Source organism: Schistocerca americana, chromosome 7 (assembly GCF_021461395.2).
Source record: "Schistocerca americana isolate TAMUIC-IGC-003095 chromosome 7, iqSchAmer2.1, whole genome shotgun sequence".
In the NCBI taxonomy this organism is placed as follows: Eukaryota; Metazoa; Arthropoda; class Insecta; order Orthoptera; family Acrididae; genus Schistocerca; species Schistocerca americana.
Window position 1 is genome coordinate 631884554 of NC_060125.1, and position 20890 is coordinate 631905443.

The 20890-nt window shown below is 39.8% G+C and overlaps 1 protein-coding gene across 1 annotated transcript in view; it reads right to left on the minus strand.

Moving 5' to 3' along the window:
- Positions 1–10616: 10616 nt before the first annotated feature.
- Positions 10617–20890, minus strand: part of LOC124623180 (nuclear cap-binding protein subunit 1) — a 179413-nt gene continuing 169139 nt past the window's right edge. The window contains exons 15-16 of the mRNA XM_047148984.1: positions 20545–20658; positions 10617–10897 (exon numbers count right to left, since the gene is read on the minus strand). Coding sequence (XP_047004940.1) covers positions 10784–10897; positions 20545–20658 — 228 coding nt within the window. The 3' untranslated portion in view covers positions 10617–10783. The remainder of the gene's footprint in view (positions 10898–20544; positions 20659–20890) is intronic.

The following is a 20890-nucleotide window of genomic DNA, read 5'->3' on the forward strand; positions in this document are numbered from 1 at the left end:
TGTTTGTGCCTGTCCCCCCAGACATACTCCACGACATCTCTATAATACTATGTGATGACACGCTGTTCGTCGTATGTTTCCCTTCATCCGGTGCTCATGACACAACCTCCGCCATTCCCTGCCACCTGGTGAAATTTGTTCCCCTCTCGCCCGACGTTGACCTGGACATGCATCGTGTGTTCGCCATGCCCACCGGAGACATCGTTGTCGTCGCTCCGTTTCTCCCACAAATCACCGGCCTATCTGTCGCCGCACGACCAGCACACCCAGTACGACGCCCAGCGCACGTCAACGACTTGCAGGTTCGGTGGCTGGACTCCTGCGGACCACCCCTGCTGACGCCGTAATAACCCCCCTCCCCCCCCCCCCCCCCGCCCTCTCAGGAGTACTCGGTACTGCAGGGCGGGGAGGGGGAGGGGGGAGCTATGTGGCGCGGATGAGATCGACACCAGTATCGATCTGAGCATCATCTTTGAACCTAGCAAAACATTATCTTTTGTGTAGTTCTGCCATCCAGTTCTCTGTAAGCCTTACTTGTGTGAAGAGGTAAATAAATGAACTCCTGATTATAAGGTGTTGTTTGGTGTATCTCACCCGAGCATCCACCTCAAGGTGAAACGTGGACAATAAACAGTTCAGACCTGAAGAGGTGGAAGTTTTTGAAATATGGTGCAACAGAAGAATGCTGAAGATTAGATGGGTAGATCTAATAACTAGTGAGATGGTAGTAAATCAAACTGGGGAAGAAAGAAACTTGACTAAATGAATGAATACAATGCATCCTGAGGCTCCAAGGAATCATTCAGTCATTAATATGATAATAGATCAGTCTTCAGACTGAAGACAATAACAACATTAAAAAGATTACTTCTTTAACAGAAACAGGGAATGTGGTAGATTTACTTCAGCAGGCACTGTATAAACTATGACAACCATATGCTTAAAATTAACAGCCCCTCCTAAATTAGTTTCAAATACATACCCCAGGACTATAATCATTGAGTCGCTAAAACTGTTAAATCTTTTGTCTATGACAGTGGTTTCTAGTAGAGTAGTGACATCTTGCACTGTCTTGATATAGTGACGAATGTCTGTAGTAAGTCAGTAACTCAAGGCATATTTCGTGATGGATTTCAGTATGCCACAATGACACCCAATATAAAAATGGTGACCATAAAATAACCCCTAATTATTTATTTATTTATTTCATGTTCCATAGATCCAGTTAGTGAGTCAATCACAAGGATATGGAACGTGTCAAATTGTACAGGTTTCAATTTAAACTTACAATAAATACAAGGGCAATTCAATGACAAATTGTACATAGTTTACGTGAGACATACTATAAATACAGTAATAGATACAATTAAAGATCTATTTCTCCCCTGCCACTGCCTCTTTCTCTATATGTAGGAAATGGCCTGTGATATAATACAGACCCATATTTCTGAGCAGGATTTGTCAGTCATATCTCAATTTGTCTTTTGTAAAGGACTTTCCTCAGAGAAAGCCTTAATGTATCTAACAAATGAAGTCTGGGCAGAGCTGCGTATGAAAAATTATCCTAGTAATGGAAAGTACTGGTGGTATGTGAACAATATGAATAGTGGAGGTGTAGAGTTGTCAAAAGGCACATAAACAAGACTAAAAACTTAGCTCTGCAGCTCAAATTGGGTTAGAGGTTGTGTCAACTGAAGTGGGTGAAGGGAGAAAGGACGGGGGGAATGAAAGGGGATGACTAGGGAAGGGTAGGTAATGGCTGAAGTGTGGACAGATAATATACAAGGGTCATTCAATTTAAAAAAACAGATTTTTTTAAAAGAATCTATTATGAGAATGGATTGCAATACCACTTCCAGCATGTGTGTAACCAGTTATGAACTGCTGCCTGGACTTACTCATTATCAGCAAACCTTGAGCTACTAAGAACTTCTTTCACTGAGTTACAAATGTGACAATCTGAAGGTGCCAGACCTGGGCATCTTGGCGGAGGAGGGGGGGGGGGGGGGGGCGGAGGTGGCTAGGATATGAACTTCAGGTCTCCCTGCATACATCCATGCTCCTTTCATTCATTTCTGATTTAATGCTTTGGAAGCTATCTCACACACAGTTTCTGGAACATCAGTACATCATGAAGAATACGGTGCACTGATTCGATGCTAATGTTCATCACTGCTTCAATATCACTCACCTTAACACAACTGTTTCCCCAAATCAATGTACAATTCTCGCAAGTTTGTTCTCTGCGACTGCACAGACAGAGCGTCCTGGGTGTGACAAATCTGCAACACTTGTTACACACCATTTGAACTTACCTGTACACTTGTGTCTGACTCAGACAGCTTTCACTATGAAACTTCCTGGCAGACTAAAACTGTGTGCCGGACTGAGACTCGAACTCGGGACCTTTGCCTTTCGCGGGCAAGGGCTCTACCAACTGAGCAACCCAAGCACGACTCACACCCCGTCCTCACAGTTTTACTTCCGCCAGTAGAGCACTTGCCCGCGAAAGGCAAAGGTCCCGAGTTCGAGTCTCGGTCCGGCACACAGTTTTAATCTGCCAGGAAGTTTCATATCAGCGCACACTCCGCTGCAGTGCGAAAATCTCATTCTAGCTTTCACTATATTGCACTGCCACCCAACAGTGAATTTAACTGGTCTCGAACCTTCAGCTAACAGAAATATAATGACATTCCACTGATCCATGTTGGTGCAAACGTGCAAGGGTACCAACATCTTGATTCCCAGCATGCTGCTTGCAAGGCAGGTCTGCCAGTGCCATTTGATACTAGTTCTAGGACACCACCAAAAAATAACAAAGAAGCACAAACTTTAAAGTTTTGCATCTTTTATACGATTTTTCCAGTTATTTATTGAATGGATCGTGTAACACACCTCTGCTGGCTGTGGACTAACTCTTTCTGTTTAGCTTTGTGGTTTTAGATTTTTTTTCCTCTCTCTCTCCTCTTCCTTCTGTAAAGTATTTCTTTATCTTTGACTGTCACTCACTCAAGTAATTTTCATCTCTTCTGCCAGGTCATTTTCATGTGTCACAAAATTAATAACAATTGGAGGAGGCAACTGTATCTTATCTTCTCCTAGTGGCTGTGGAACAGAGTGGATGCAAATAAACGTGGCCTCATGACTCTGTAGCATTCTTGTGAATAAATTGGTGAGCTTTAAAATACAGTGTTGTGGACTAAATTACTTCAAAATATCACTAAATTATTTTATATTTTGCTAGGGAGGAGTGAAGGCAAAGCAGTCACAAGATTTAATGTGGTACTCTCAACAGTAGTAGTACCATTTGGGGGAGGGGGGGGGGAGGGGGGGGGGGGGAGAAAGAGAAAGAGAAAGAGAGAGAGAGAGAGAGAGAGAGAGAGAGAGATAGCATTCAATATTTCTGATACAGAAAATTTCTGTGTCTTGTTTGTATGGCTTCTGATGACTCAGCAAGTTGTTACATTCACCCCTTAAATTATAAAAATTATCCTGGCATACATTGATTATCTCAGTTAAGCCTCCAATTGTGCAGACCATTAGATTCTACATGTTATACTAAAATTAACAACGTTTCTCTTGAATGGGTATAGTTTTACTTTCATATCAGATGCCAAATAGTCGCATTGAGAAAGTGGACAGGAGGAATTAAGATAAATTCAAGAATGGGGAGATGAGATATAGGGTTCTATGAGGGCTTTGTAATGAGTCCACTCTTGAATTTCTCCAATGTCTTTAAAGAGCTATTCAGAAACTGTTATGTTTGTTAATGTCACGAGCATGCTATCCAGGGGCTTTAATCGATCAAACTAGTCACTGCACTGAAAGTAATTGTATAGACACACCATTTGTTCTCAGCTAATAGTTTAAGTAACACACAATTTCAAATAATTAAAACTAACTTACTAATACTGGGATCCTGTATGATAACAAGCTAAAATAGGTTCACATACTTTGTATACTTTCCTTCTTGAAGAACTACCTTCTGGAGAAATGTAGGTAAAATAATGAATTTCTTCAGCAGAAGTGACCAGTAAGAATATTACATTCAGTAGATAATAGCAGATCTTGCAGAGGGCATTCAAAGGCCCACTAGTTCTTACATTCGAACTCCAATCAACTTAATGGTAATTGTTGTTGTTGTGGTCGTCTTCAGTCCAGAGACTAGTTTGATGCAGCTATCCATGCTACTCTATCCTGTGCAAGCCGCTTCATCTTGCAGTACCTACTGCAACATACATCCTTCTGAAACAGCTTAGTGTGTACATCTCTTGGTCTCCCTCTACATTTTTACCCTCCGTGCTGCACTCTAGTACTAAATTGGTGACCCCTTGATGCCTCAGAACATGTCCTACCAACCGAAACCATCTTCTAGGCAAGTTGTGCCACAAATTTCTCTTCTCCCCAATTCTATTCAGTACCTCCTCATTAGTTATTTGATCTACCCATCTGATGTTCAACATTCTTCTATAGCACCACATTTCGGGAGCTTCTATTCTCTTCTTGTCTAAACTATTTATCATCCATGTTTCACTTCCATACATGGCTACACTCCATAAAAATACTTTCAGAAACAACTTCCTGACACTTAAATCTGTACTCGATGTTAACAAATTTCTCTTCTTCAGAAATGCTTTCCTTGACATTGCCAGTCTACATTCTATCCTCTATATTTCAACCATCATCACTTATTTTGCACCCCAAATAGCAAAACTCATTTACTACTTTAGGAGTCTCATTTCCTAATCCAATTCCCACAGCATCACTCGATTTAATTCGACTTCCGCATTTTCCTTTTATTGATGTTCATCTTACAGCCTTTTTTCAAAGTACTGTCCACTCTGTTCATCTGAAGTTTTAATTTTTCTCTCCTTGGACTTTAATTCATATTACAAACTTTTCTTTGATTTCCTTTAGTGCTTGCTCAATATACAGACATCAGGGATAGGCTACAACCCTATCTCACTACCTTCTCAACCACTGCTTCCCTTTCATGCCCCTCGACTATTATAACTGCCATCTGGTTTCTGTACAAATTGTAAATAGCCTTTCACTCCCTATATTGTACCCCTGCCACCTTCAGAATTAGAAAGCGAGTATTCCAGTCAACATTGTCAAAAGCTTTCTCTAAGTATACAAATGCTAGAAACATTGGTTTGCCTTTCCTTAATCTATCTTCTAATATTAGTCATAGGGTCAGTATTGCCTCACGCATTCCAACATTTCTACGGAATCCAAACTGATCTTCCCCAAGGTCAGCTTCTGCTTTTCCATTCGTCTGTAAAGAATTCGTGTTAGTATTTTGCCGCCGTGACTTAATAAACTGATAGTTTGGTAATTTTCACATCTGTCAACACCTGCTTTCTTTGGGATTGGAGTTGTTATATTCTTCTTGAAGTCTGAGGGTATTTTGCCAGTCTCATGCATCTTGCTCACCAGATGGTAGAGTTTTGTCAGGGCTGGCTCTCCCAAGGCTATCAGCAGTTCTAATGGAATATTGTCTACTCCCTGGGCCTTGTTTTGACTTAGATCTTTCAGTGCTCTGTCAAACTCTTCATGCAGTATCATATCTCCCATTTCATCTTCACCTATGTCTTCTTCCATTTCCATAATATTGTCCTTAAGTACATCGCCATTGTATAGACCCTCTATATACTCGTTCCACTTTTATGCTTTCCATTCTTAGCCTAGCCAAACTGTGTTTACATCTGAGCTCTTGATATTCACACAAGTGGTTCTCTTTTCTCCAAAGGTCTCTTTAATTTTCCTGTAGGCAGTATCTATCTTATCCCTAGTGATACATGCCTCAGCATCCTTACATTTGTGCTCTAGCCATCCCTGCTTAGCCATTTTGCACTTCCTGTCGACCTCATTTTTGAGATGTTTGTATTCCTTTTTGCCTGCTTCATTTACTGCATTTTTATATTTTCTCCTTTCATCAATTAAATTCAATATTTCTTCTGTTACCCAAGGATTTCTACTAGCCCTAATCTTTTTACCTACTTGATCCTCTGCCGCCGTCACCATTTGACCTCTCAAAGCTACCAATTCTTCTTCTACTGTATTTTTTCCCCCCATTCTTGTCAATCATTCCCTAATGCTCTCCCTGAAACACTCTACAACTTCTGGTTCTTTCAGTTTATCCAGGTCCCATCTCCTTAAATTACCACCTTTTAGCAGTTTCTTCAGTTTTAATCTACAGTTCAAAACCAATAGATTGAGGTCAGAATCCACATCTGCCCCCAGAAATGTCTTACAATTTAAAACCTGGTTCCTAAAACTCTGTCTTACCATTACATAATCTATCTGAAACCTTCTAGTGTCTCCATGTCTCTTCCATGTATACAACCTCCTTTCATGATTCTTGAACTAAGTGTTAGCTATGATTAAGTTACGCTCTGTGCAAAATTCTACCAGGTGGCTTCCTCTTTCATTCCTTACCCCCGTCCCATATTCACCTCCTACGTTTCCCTCTCTTCCTTTTCCTACTATCAGATTCCGGTCATCCACGACTATTAAATTTCATCTCCCTTCACTATCTGAATAATTCCTGTATCTCATGATACATTTCATCAATCTCTTCATCATTTGTGGAGTTAGTTGGCATATAAACTTGTACTACTATGGTAGGCGTGGGCTTTGAGTCTATATTGGCTACAATCATGCGTTCACTATGCTGTTCATAGCATCTAACCCGCACTCCTATTGTTAATTCATTATTAAACCTACTCCTGCATTACCCCTATTAGATTTTGTATTTATAGCCCTGTATTCACCTGACCAGAAGTCTTGTTCCTCCTGTCACTGAACTTCACTAATTCCCACTATATCTAACTTTACTCTACCATTTCCCTTTCTAAATTTTCTAACCTACCTGCCTGATTAAGGGATGTGACATTCCATGCTCCAATACGTAGAGTGCCAGTTTTCTTTCTTCTGAAAACGATGTCCTCCTGAGTAGTTCCGACCCGGAGATCTGAATGGGGGACTGTTTTACCTCTGTAATATTTTACTCAAGAGGATGCCATCATCATTTAACCATACAGTAAAGCTGCATGCCCCCAGGAAAAATTATGGCTGTAGTTTCCCCTTTCTTTCAGCCGTTCACAGTACCAGCACAGCATGGCCATTATGGTTAATGTTACAAGGCCAATCAGTCAATCATCCCGACTGTTTCCCCTGCAACTACTGAAAAGACTGCTGCCCCTCTTCAGGAACCACACATTTGTCTGGCCTCTCAACAGATACCCCTCCATGGCACCTACGGTACATTTATCTGTATCGCTGAGGCACGCAAGCCTCCACACCAACGGCGAGGTCCATAGTTCATGGTTGTTAATTATGATAATTCAGTTTCGTCTGGAAACACACACACACAAATACATTCACCTGTCAAAAATGTATATTTATACTGTGCTTAGTGAGGCAAGCAGGTTTCGTTTCAGTGGCACGTATAAGGAATGTGGTCTTATTTTTACAGTAGATATAAAAAAATTCTCTCTTTAGTAACAGTTACATTCTTTGCTTTAAATGGTTCTCCTTCCAATTACTTACCAACAGAGGCATCCTCATATCTTTAAGAAAGTCAGATCACTTACATCAAGGGAAGATGTTGCACTGGCAGTGCGGTTGTAGTTTCTTTGAGGTACGTTAACATCTATGCACCTTGTGCCTAGTTGCTGTGTGCCTATGCTGGCCACACTTGCAAGTAGAGGTACGCATGTAAGTGCATGCCTCTTCCTGAATGTATGCATATGAGTAATTTCATTCACACCTAGAGGAAAGCAAGCACACTTCTCCTGTGATCGAGCTGATACTGCAGCTGCCTGTGTGCCTGGCCAGTAGGCAGTGGGTCTGTTTATAAGAGCCAGTCAAGTGTGCTGACAATGTGCACCAGCTAAGCTGCAGCGTAAAAGCTCTCTCTTGCAGGATGATGACCACCTAGCATTACTTATAAGGCTTACTGTGAGTAGGGATTTTTAATTAATAAAATTCCAGACTCAGTCTCAATTTTTTTAATTGCTGTCTAATACATTTTGGAGCTACAACTCCATTTTCAAGGACTGTATGGAGCATTACATCTGTTTCAGTTTTGCACCTTAACAAGATATAACTATATCTCAGGTGGGATTAATGAGATAAAGCTACAAAAATGAGAGAAATAAAGTCTCGTAACATATTACTTATGTTTCACCTTAGACTTTTCTCTCTTGCATAGGTGAAAAACTTCCACATCTGCACTGACATTCAGAACTATTTAACATGTTTATCATAGTACTACTTGACTCAAGCGGTGCATATTGACTTATGTTACAGTGATGTGATGGAATGTTAGATTTACTATTATTTCTTAACATAATTGACAAAATAAAATAATAAATTACAAAATTACTTGGAGGACTGACAGTTAACAATTTTAGTTTTACATGCTTACGCATTCAACATAAAATCTGAAGTACTTATTTGCATACAGAGTGACTTAATAATCATTGCAGTGTACTAGGTTCTATACCTAAGTATGTAATGTACATTTCTTGTGATTGTTACTTCGTGTATTTTAATTATGCATACATGAAACTGCTTACAAAGTGTCAGTGACTATGTCTTGGGGGTTGTGTGGGAGGGTGGTGGTAGGGGGTGGGGAGGGGAGGTGAGTGGAGAGAGAGAGAGAGAGAGAGAGAGAGAGAGAGAGAGAGAGAGAGAGAGAGGGGTGGGGGGGGGGGGGGTAGCTGGAATGAGATGATAGAGTGCACTTATTTTTGAGCTGTGGAAAAGGAAACTGTTGGGTTGTTGTGGGGGAAGGAGACCAGACAGCGAGGTCATCGGTCTCATCGGATTAGTGAAGGATGGGGAAGGAAGTCGGCCGTGCCCTTTCAAAGGAGCCATCCCGGCATTTGCCTGGAGCGATTTAGGGAAATCACGGAAAACCTAAATCAGGATGGCCGGACGCGGGGTTGAACCGTCGTCCTCCCAAAATACGAGTCCAGCGTGCTAACCACTGCACCACCTCGCTCGGTGAAAAGGAAACTGTGTTAACTGCTTTGTGAGAGATTGTTGTGTTAAGACTTAGCCATTACTGAATACAGACAGTAATTTATTGTTTTCACTATCTGTCTTTTCTTTTATCATGTCAGCGGGTTGGAAAATCTATTTGTGTATTTCAAATGACTTTAGTATACTGAGTTTTATGCTTGGAGGTTGTCTATGACAGATTGTGAGATTTTTACTGATGTCTGGAATTCTGTCATAAAAGTGAGCTGCTGCTGCAGATTTATAATGTTTATTTACAAAGAGAGGTGACGGGTTCATTATATCGTATGGCAAATGATTTGCCTGTCCTACCTATTTTAGTCAAGTCATGGACAGCCCTTAATGTGTATTAATAATATTACTCTTAGTAACAAAACACTTTCTAGTTTCTTAACATTTACTGTGAAGATATGTAGAATATGAAAGTATGTGTATTTTATTTATATCACAAACAAGTAAGCTCCATATTAAAGAAAAAAAAGACGTAATAGTCATCAAATCAACATATGTGGCAAGTCTTTCCATTTGTGTTACGAATGCATATGTTTTCTTCACTTTGAGAGCTCATAGACTGAAGCATTAAAAAATAGTTTGAAATTTCTGGGCATTTTATTGTTGCTTCGATGAATTCAATTCACTGTCTAAGCTGGATGCATTAGGAGTTGAAATTTGTGATGTATAGAGGGGAGCAGTTTCTGCAGTAGGTGGATCTGCAAGATATAATGACTGCCTGATGGCTAATGAAGATTACCAAACATTAGATGCTGGATTTCCAATTTATATGCAAATTGATAAATACTTTATGACTGCACATTTTTGCTAGATGTATTAGTATTATTTTATTTGCTGTCATTGACACAAACAATTTATGAATCAAAGCAGCTTGTAAAGGAACCAGGACAACTATGGCACACCTTGGGCCCCAGAACCACTCCTATTCTTCAATATGTTCATCAGAAGCAAGAATGTAAGCTTTTTATTTTATTGAGGTTAGCCTTTTGTCATTTCCAGCTTTTTCTTATTTGTGAGAAATTGCAGTCACTTATTTGGTTTCACTCTATGTTTATAATCCATAGAATTAACCAGCCAGATAAAGGGAAATGCATGATAATGATGTACAAATTCCAAGTTTTTCTCATTAGATCACTCAAAGCACTAATGCAAAGACAAATTTGAATGCATGTGGAAAACTTAATCTTCTAACAGTGAAAGTAAATCAAAGCCCCAGACAGAGTGAATCAAAATGAATCACATGACTGTTGCAAGTGTCTTTCTATATGAAACAGAGACACTCCTGGATCTGCACACATTGATCCATGTGTCCAAGTCAGAGGCAAGCATGACTTTGCACTGGTGCATACACCTCCTTGCCTCTTTTTGCAACAGCTGCATCGGCCTATTGCACACTGGAAGTTGCACAGATGTAAACTCACCTTTAGAAGTGCATTCCATTCATTAAGATACCAACTGTATAGTCCTGAAATGAAGTTCTGGATTTCCTTTCAACAAAACTTAATCAACTTACCTGCATGGATCATCACAATAATGTGTGGAACAAATTGAAGGTCATTAAAAAGAACAGTTCATACAAGTCTATAAAATTTTATTTACAGTGCCTGAATCTCAAGGTTACAAACGTTAAATCTGTGGGAAAGTCCACTTCCTTACAATTGCAGCAAATAACATTGTTTTGTAATACAATATACAAAACGATAATGTATAACAATGGGAAAATCACGTCTTGAATGAAAAATCATGACCGTAATGACGTGAACTGGTGAAACACTTCCAGAATGTGGGGATCCAGATCTTGTGTGAAAAGCAATGTTTCTAAAGTAGAGCTGTACTTCTGAACTTGTTCATTATGCTGTGAATAAACAAGAAAAAGGATAATAGTAATGAGTATGAATAACAACAACAACACTGAAAACATGACTACACAAATCAGAGAAAAAAATTATTTTACTTGTGGCAGAATATAAGCTGTGTTAATTGTTTATGACACATTAAAACTGTTTCTATACAGTCTGTACTAGTAGGAATAAAAGGGTTGTGGTGAGCAATTTCTATGGTACTGATCTTATTTAAAATCTACTTCAAAGAAGCCCTTAAGAGTATGAGAAAAAGGTGCTGTAGAATGGGAATAGCCACAGAAGATCTTTGTGCACTCTTCTCTTTGTTGGCGATCTGGTTATTGCAGCTGCAGGTAAGGACGATGCAAGCTACATGCTGCAAAAGCTGAAGAAAGAATATGAAGACAATAAACATGCAGAAAACTGAATATTTAATAGAGGAAAAAATCAAACAGTAGAAAACTGAATATTTAATAGAAGAAAAAAATCAAACAGTGGAAACTCCAGAAAGGAATGTAAAAGGTCTAGACAATGGAGTTACAAAATTCAAAGGCTGTGCCCCTTTCAGATACTTGAAAGTATAAATGTCATTCAATAGCAGAAGCACAGTTCACATACATAACGAAATGGACCAAGGAATAAAAGCAATAAGATAACTTGCCTCTGTTCTTTGGAACAGCAATATACAGTATTTGCCAGCATATAAGATACACTTTTTTTCCTTCAAAAGTAGGTCTCCAAACTGGATGCATCTTAAACACCAGTAGCAAGTTAAGATAGGTACTTAATGCTCCATTTCTTCAAAATTTCTCTGTTTTGCTTGCAGCAATTCATTGTTAGCTTCCTTGCGAATTATGAGTATTCCAGCTGTACCGAGGTCAATGGATGAACAATGGCCATTGTTAACGGTTTTTAAATTGTCTGCCCAAGCTTCAGTTATTATTGTGTTTAGTATGGAGATCCACTTGTGCTGTACCTATATTGAAGTTTATTTGCAAACTATGGCTCAAAAACAGCACGGCCATACAACTGCACTTAAGCTGCAAGTGATGGCATATGATAAAGAGTATGAAAACAGGGCTGTAGAAAGGCATTTTGGGCCACCTCCAACACTCAATACTTGCAATTTAGAGAGCAGACAAGCAGGAATTTCCGTTTCTACAAAAACGATCATTTATCAAGCAAAAGCAATATTCACTCGCAAAGGGATCACCAACTTTACTTGATCAACATTCAGGGGTTCAAGATTTATAAATGGGTATTGGCTTTGTATGCGGACAACTACAAAAACATGACAAAAAATACCTGTCGAGAGTGAAGAACAAAGTCTCCGATTTCATTGATTTATCATTAGTCCAATGAAAAGAGAAAAGTTTGAACCTTCAAAAATGGGAAATATGGATGAAAGTCAGCTAACCTCTGATGTGCCTTCTAACAGAATTGTGGATTCCGAGGGCACAAAAGTGTTATTTTTAAAACTTCAGGGCATGTAAAGATTCATTACATAGTCATGTTATCCTGCTGTGCTGATGGGGCAAAATTGCTGTCACTTCTAATTTTTAAAAGAAAGGCACTTCCTAAGGAGTAACTGCCGAATGGAGTATTTGTCTATGTACACAATAAAGGAAGGATGGACAGAGAAGGAATGTGGTTGTGGATACATAAAATTTGGCCAAGGCGACTTGGAGGCATACTGAAGACACCAGCCCTGTTAGAGTTGAATCATTTTTGTTCTCACAGAATGGAAAACATTAAAAATAAACTGAATGAACTGAAGACTCAGTTAGGAGGGTTAACAAGTTTACTTCCAACCATTAAATGTATGTATCAGTGGGCCATTTAAGGGACTTATGAAGGAGGAGTGGAACAAATGGATGCACAATACAGATTTTGAAAGTACACTGTCAGGAAGGTTGTGAGTGGGTCAAGTCTTCAAGGGATTCTATAAAAACTGAAACAATTGATTAAATTCTTTAAGAAGTGTGGAATGCACTGTATGGTATGGAGGATAATTTACAGTCTGAGGACTCAGATTCTGACATGTCATGTTCAAGTATTTCTTCTTTCAGCTCTGAGAATCAATTATGTGGATTTGCAGATGAAAATTTAAAAAGTTAGCACTTTTTCCTAATTATATTGCCTAGATATTTGATTTGTGTGTACATATTGTTCATATTGCAGTAGATGTGTTAAGTGGGAAATTTTTTCCCCCTAAAAAAAATCTTAAAAAGTGGAGTGAGTCTTTCGCATCGGTGCATCTTATATACCAGCAAAGACGATAACAAAAAGAATGAAGCAAATCCAGTGTTGAGAATATTAACATATATGGTGTACAGAAATGGGAGCAGAATAAGGCAGAGTGAGAAGCTATTGACACATGAAATGAGCTTTGAAGAAGTTGTGGCATTTCAAGGTTGGACCATATGAAGAATAATACAATAAGAGAAATTATGGAGGCCAGCAAGGTGATAACTGGTGTAATAGAAACGAAACAACTACTGTGACTTGGTCATGTGGAAAGAATGGATGAATTGCCCAAAATGAACTTGGAAACTGCTTCCACAAGGAAGAAGGAAGAGAGGATGGCCATCTAGAAGGCGGAAGGTATTGATGAGGCAACAGTGGCCACAAGTCTCCAAGAAGACAGCCTGAATAGAAAGAGGTGGAAAATGGGTAGTGAGAAGTGGTGGCAGCTGCAAATAACAGTTGTGACATGCTTCTGGTGATTTAAATTGTGTGCCAGGCTAGTACTCAGACCATACAGAGCATTTAAGGCAGACATTTGTCACTGGCTCCTCTCCAACAAATCATAACACTGAATCATAACAATAAAGCCAGAAACACAGTCAACAAATTCTTGTTGTAGAGCACTGAAGTTAGACATAATTTAATGGGCTACAGTTAACAATCAAAATGCTGATAAGTATAATAAAGAATTAACAAAATTTAAATAGGGTTGTAATTTTCACATACTGCCACTATAGTGAGGAATGTGGAACACGTGTAACATGGAACAGACTGATAGCAGACAGCGAAAACCCACTTGGAAAATGACTATAGGCAAAATTTTCTGACTTAAGGGCAGAAAGAATATCAAGTCACACATTTCTATTTGTAGATGCACACTGTCAAAGAACTGCAATAGGTTCACTTCTAACATATTTATGGAAGAGAGAGAGAGTAAAATTTGAATTATAATGGTGTCATCCACAACTGTGGTGAGGACAAGTCTTTATATGGCAGCAGCTCCCTTAAAGCTTGTATGGCGGTTGAATCTCATTTGTGTTTAAACATTTAGGGTATTAACAACATTTTCTTTTGTAACATCACTGTTCTCCCCACCCCCCCTCTTTTAAATGAATTTTTCAATTACTCCAATTCAGCAGGCAAGATATTATAATATCTACCGCAGAGAGGTACAGGAGCGTAACTACAATTTCGTATTTGTAATATCCAAACACTGCTTTTCATTTGCTAAAGAAGGAATGCTCCACATCATTGCCAATTTGGATAGCATTAAAAGGATGCCTATCCATTTCTCACTTAGGGGTAATTGGGCAGAAATGAAACTACCATCTTTTCACAACTGGCTAATCTTTATTTAGCTTTATCCAAAAGATGTATGTGGGACTTCTGCAGTTTTCTGTCAAGATACAGAGTGACAGTGATCTCCAGACTTCCTGCATGTTCTCAATATAACAATCAGGTAATATTTCACCTACACAGGTTACAGCACTTGTCTTTTTTCATCGGTAGTTATAATATAGTGAGCAATGAAAAAGTGAGGATCTTCCAAAATACTGTAGGGATGGGCAGTTCAAGAATGGAGTTATTGGTGCAACCTGCTACACCATAGGCAGAACAGAGCTTGTTTGTCAATAATTATATTCTAATGATACGAATATAATAGAGGGAAACATTCCACGTGGGAAAAATATATCTAAAAACACAGATGATGTGACTTACCGAACGAAAGTGCTGGCAGGTCGATAGACACACAAACAAACACAAACATACACATGAAATTCAAGCTTTCGCAACAAACTGTTGCCTCATCAGGAAAGAGGGAAGGAGAGGGAAAGACAAAAGGATGTGGGTTTTAAGGGAGAGGGTAAGGAGTCATTCCAATCCCGGGAGCGGAAAGACTTACCTTAGGGGGAAAAAAGGGGTATACACTCGCGCGCGCACACACACACACACACACACACACACACACACACACACACACACACACACATCCATCCGCACACACACAGACACAAGCAGACATTTGTAAAGGCAAAGAGTTTGGGCAGAGATGTCAGTCGAGGCGGAAGTACAGAGGCAAAGATGTTGTTGAAAGACAGGTGAGGTATGAGCGGCGGCAAATTGAAATTAGCGGAGATTGAGGCCTGGCGGGTAACGAGAAGAGAGGATATACTGAAGGGCAAGTTCCCATCTCTGGAGTTCTGACGGGTTGGTGTTAGTGGGAAGTATCCAGATAACCCGGACGGTGTAACACTGTGCCAAGATGTGCTGGCCGTGCACCAAGGCATGTTTAGCCACAGGGTGATCCTCATTACCAACAACCACTTTCTGCCTGTGTCCATTCATGCGAATGGACAGCTTGTTGCTGGTCATTCCCACATAGAAAGCTTCACAGTGTAGGCAGGTCAGTTGGTAAATCACGTGGGTGCTTTCACACGTGGCTCTGCCTTTGATCGTGTACACCTTCCGGGTTACAGGACTGGAGTAGTTGGTGGTGGGAGGGCGCATGGGACAGGTTTTACACCGGGAGCGGTTACAAGGGTAGGAGCCAGAGCGTAGGGAAGGTGGTTTGGGGATTTCATAGGGATGAACTAAGAGGTTACGAAGGTTAGGTAGATGGCGGAAAGACACTCTTGGTGAAGTGGGGAGGATTTCATGAGGGATGGATCTCATTTCAGGGCAGGATTTGAGGAGGCCCAGAACCTCCCACAGAAGAACCCCAAAAGTGCCCCACTTGTGAAAGGATACTTTCTGGGACTGGATCAGACTCTGAATGTGGCTCTCCAGCAGGGATATGACTTCCTCAAATCCTGCCTTGAAATGAGATCCATCCTTCATGAAATCCTCCCCACTCCACCAAGAGTGTCTTTCTGCCGTCCACCTAACCTTTGTAACCTCTTAGTTCATCCCTATGAAATCCCCAAACCACCTTCCCTATCCTCTGGCTCCTACCCTTGTAACCGCCCCCGGTGTAAAACCTGTCCCACGCACCCTCCCACCACCACCTACTCCAGTCCTGTAACCCGGAAGGTGTACACGATCAAAGGCAGAGCCACGTGTGAAAGCACCCACGTGATTTACCAACTGACCTGCCTACACTGTGAAGCTTTCTATGTGGGAATGACCAGCAACAAACTGTCCATTCGCATGAATGGACACAGGCAGACAGAGTTTGTTGGTAATGAGGATCACCCTGTGGCTAAACATGCCTTGGTGCACGGCCAGCATATCTTGGCACAGTGTTACACCGTCCGGGTTATCTGGATACTTCCCACTAACACCAACCCGTCAGAACTCCGGAGATGGGAACTTGCCCTTCAGTATATCCTCTCTTCTTGTTACCCGCCAGGCCTCAATCTCCGCTAATTTCAATTTGCCGCCGCTCATACCACACCTATCTTTCAACAACATCTTTGCCTTTGTACTTCTGCCGCGACTGACATCTCTGCCCAAACTCTTTGCCTTTACAAATGTCTGCTTGTGTCTGTGTATGTGCGGATGGATGTGTGTGTGTGTGTGTGTGTGTGTGTGTGTGTGTGTGTGTGTGTGTGTGTGTGTGTGCGCGCGCGAGTGTATACCCCTTTTTTCACCCTAAGGTAAGTCTTTCTGCTCCTGGGATTGGAATGACTCCTTACCCTCTCCCTTAAAACCCACATCCTTTCGTCTTTCCCTCTTTCCTGATGAGGCAACAGTTTGTTGCGAAAGCTTGAATTTCATGTGTATATTTGTGTTTGTTTGTGTGTCTATCGACCTGCCAGCACTTTCGTTCGGTAAGTCACATCATCTGTGTTTTTAGATATAATTATATTTCAAAATCCATTATATATCTTAATACTCATTGGCATGTTTGATGTGGAATAACCTCCATGATTATATTGCAAAGAGAGAGAGAGAGAGAGAGAGAGAGAGAGAGAGAGAGAGAGACCAACACTTCAGGTCAAGTTGAACGAAACACTGAAAAATCCTGAGATTCACTTTCAAACTAGCCTTAAAGCTCTTATTGCCATAGACGAACGTTAGCCTGAGTTACTAGAGAGAAAACTATAAATGTTGAGCATGTAGCCATATTTACAAATTCATTTGTGATGTGAAAGTAAAATGACTCATTCCACATCATTACAATCTATCATGCAAAATGATTTATGAAACATGAACTAACTAATTAATACTGACAATGGCAAATAGTGTATTGCGTATGCCTGGAATGACAGTCTTAGCAGAAAAGCAACTTTTCATGCTAGCAGAATATATGATTATCAAATATCTTCTGCTGTGCTGAAGTCAGTTTGTTTCCCATGCACTAACAGAAGACTTCCAACTGTTTTCGCACTTTATTGACATGTTGACAGATCAACAGTATATGCCTCAGAAGAGAACTTTTCAATATAACATTAAAAAACCAATGGCATAAGGCAAAAATAAAGAACATGCAGAGCTTGAAAAATAAGCCCTCAGAAAATAACACCAAAATTGGCAAAAACTACTATCAAAATTGGCCCATAAAATAAAATGTTTTTCTCATCCTTACACACAATTCTACATGAAGTGTAATTGGATAGACAAAAAAATCTATCCACCAAGCAACAGCAGGAGAACACACACATAAAGTTATTGAAACCTTGAGGCTTTCAGAGCCAGTGGCTCCCTTCTTGTGCCAGAAGGGTTGAAGGGAAAAGAGGAGGGGTAAAGGAAAGGAACTCATGAGGTTTACGAAATCGGGAGAGTTTGGATAGGTCATCCAGAACATCAAGTCAGGGAAGACTTATTGGATGGTATGAGAAGTCTTTCCTCCTCATCCTGTCTGGTAAGTCTCCCCTAACATTGGCTTTTGGGTAACTTTTCCAAACTCTCCCCATTTCCTAAACCTCACCAGTCTTTTTCCTGCACCCCCCCCCCCCCCCCCCTTTTCCTTCTTCTTCGACCCTTCTGCCAGAAGAAGGAGCCACTGGCTTCAATAGCTTGCAGATTTCAATGCCTTTATATCTGTGTTCTCCTGCCACCACTTGGTGAGTACATTTTTTACTTATCTGATTACACGATATTTTCAAAAACTGACTATTTTCCTTTTGTATATCACGTGTACTTGTTTTCATTGTTAATCACTAACAGGAAAGAGCAACATTATCAGATAAATGTGAGTTACCTTTAAGTGTTATAAATATACAAAAAAGGAATATCACTTTTACTGTTTCCAGCAATACATGGGCTGCTTGTTATCTGGAATCTAATTTTTGTATACGAAAAGTAGCACTTTTTATTTAGAGACTACATCAGTACCATACGACAACCAGCTCTTGTTTTCCACAAACATTCTTCATGACACTTTTACAAAAACTATCCAACAAGATTACGCCAAACAACCTCATGCCACTTTTGCAGCACAGCACACCACCTCAAAAACTGAGGCAACATTGTGGTGGTTGCCTCCCACAGTGGGTGGTTTCAGTAAAATTTTATCATTACAATTCTGCTAACAATGGGGATCAAACATGCAAAACACAAAAACCTTGGATAGAGTGAAAGGGCAAACATTAGCTTGATACCATATATAGCTTGTGGCAATCAAGCTTTCATATCAACTTTCTATTATGATCCTTCAAGTTTTCATCTGTCAGTAAGTTTCAAAATGGCACACACTCCACTGCCAACTGAGATATTCATTGTGAAAACTACCCCTAGATTGTGGTTAATTTATTTGTCAGGAATGTCCTTTGGTCCAGGAGTGCTAGTACAGCAACGTTCGCACCACAGCTTCTGTGAAGTTTGGAAAGGAATGGCAAACTTGAGCAGTGAGGACATTATTATGTCTGGATATTTTAGTCATCTTCATCTAAATCTACATCTACATATATACTCTGTACACTACGTTTTGATAGTGGCGGGTACTTCTTGTTCTATTGAAACGTCCCCCTCTCCTGTTGTAGTTATGAATGATCCGTAGGAAGAATGACTGTTGATAAGCTTTTGTGTGACCTCGAATCTCTCTCAATTTACCTCCATGGCCTTTCTTGTGAGATATATGTGGGAGGAAGCAACATATTTCTTGACTCTTCTAGGAATGTAGGCTTATGGAATTTTAACAATAAACCACACTGTGATGCACGATGCCTACTTTGCAGCATCTGTCACAGAAGTTGGATAAGTGTCTCCTTGATGATTTCCCACTTACTAAATGAATCTGTAACAAAAGGTGCAACTCTTCATTGGATCTTCTCACTTTCCTCTACCAATCCTATGTGGTACAGATTGCAGACTGACAAACAATGTTCAAGTACTGGTTGGACAATGGTCAATCGAAACACTGCTTGCAAAAGACAAGACTTCAATTTTGATTTCTGATCCCCAATTTTAATCTTTTAGGAAACAATGTACACTCCATTTTAGAGTCAAGGATTCATTCTGGGAATTTAGTTGATTGTTGAAATATTGTGCATGCTTACCATGACTCAAAGAGTGTTTACCACAGATATTTTCAACCACCAAGAACAAAAATACAAATAATATATGAGACAAGAAAAACGCTGACTTATCAGCCATTTAACATGAACAGCTGCAGCAGCACTGACAATTAGATACATTTAAAAACACTGCTGAATCTCTAGATAACATGATTCCTCCATCAGAAGTATCAGTAGCCAGTTGTACTGGGCACCACACCATGAAAGTAATTTGTCATGGGATGAAACAAAGGAAAAAAAGAAGATTAGGGTTTAATCTCTAGCGAATACAATAATTGGCCATGTCTTCTTAAAGGAAGTATCCTGCAATTTGCAATTTAGGAAAAACATGAAACTCTCCATCAGCATGGGTGAACAATGATCTGAACCACCTTCTTCCCAGACACGATTCCAGTGTCTTACCACTATGACACCTAGCTTGGTTTGAAAGACATAAATTTATTTCATGTTTTAAATTTGTGTATCTGTCAGCAATGTTTCACTCATTCCTTTTTAAAGGCTGAAATCTTACTTAGAGTCTGTGGACTTCAGAGTTGCATATTCTCACCTAGCCTGACCTGAAAGACAGAGATTTCATCATGTTTTAAATTTGTATATCTGTGAGCCGTATTTCAATTACTCCTTTTCAAAGGCTGACAGATTTAATGGAGTTCACAGCCTCATATTTCTCTACTTTATTGGGACAAAATCTTGTAATGATCAGACCGGGTATTTGTTTTCTTCTATCATATTTGCTGTTGATAACATTATCTGTAAAATATCTGTTGTGCAAGTTAAATACTTAGGTCTATTGAGGAATTCTGTGTCAACTTATCTCTTGCATTACAACTAAATATATTACTACATGCCATTTCAAGGAGGCAGATGATGGATAGGACACAAGAAGAAGAGGATGAAGAAAAATTACTCAAAGGAAATAAATAAATTCAATTTATGTATTTAACATGTTAGCTTACCAACAAGAACACTTGCTGCAATCGTCCAATTGTCCATTTGTACCAGAATGTATTGAAGTCTTTACCATCAGTATCACAACGCACCAAATGTTCTGACAAAATCATTATAAACCTCTGAAATAAAGAAGGAAAAGACAAATATTAATTTCAAAGAAGTGCACTAATGCAGAAAGGAAAAAGATTCACAGCAATTACAGAACATTAAAACTAAGTTAGACTAAATAGGTTCACACACCCAAGTATCTCTGTGCCTGGAGGCAACTGTGGCCGTGTGTGTGTGTGTGTGTGTGTGTGTGTGTGTGTGTGTGTGTGTGTGTGTGTGTGTGTTTTCATCTAACAAAGGACT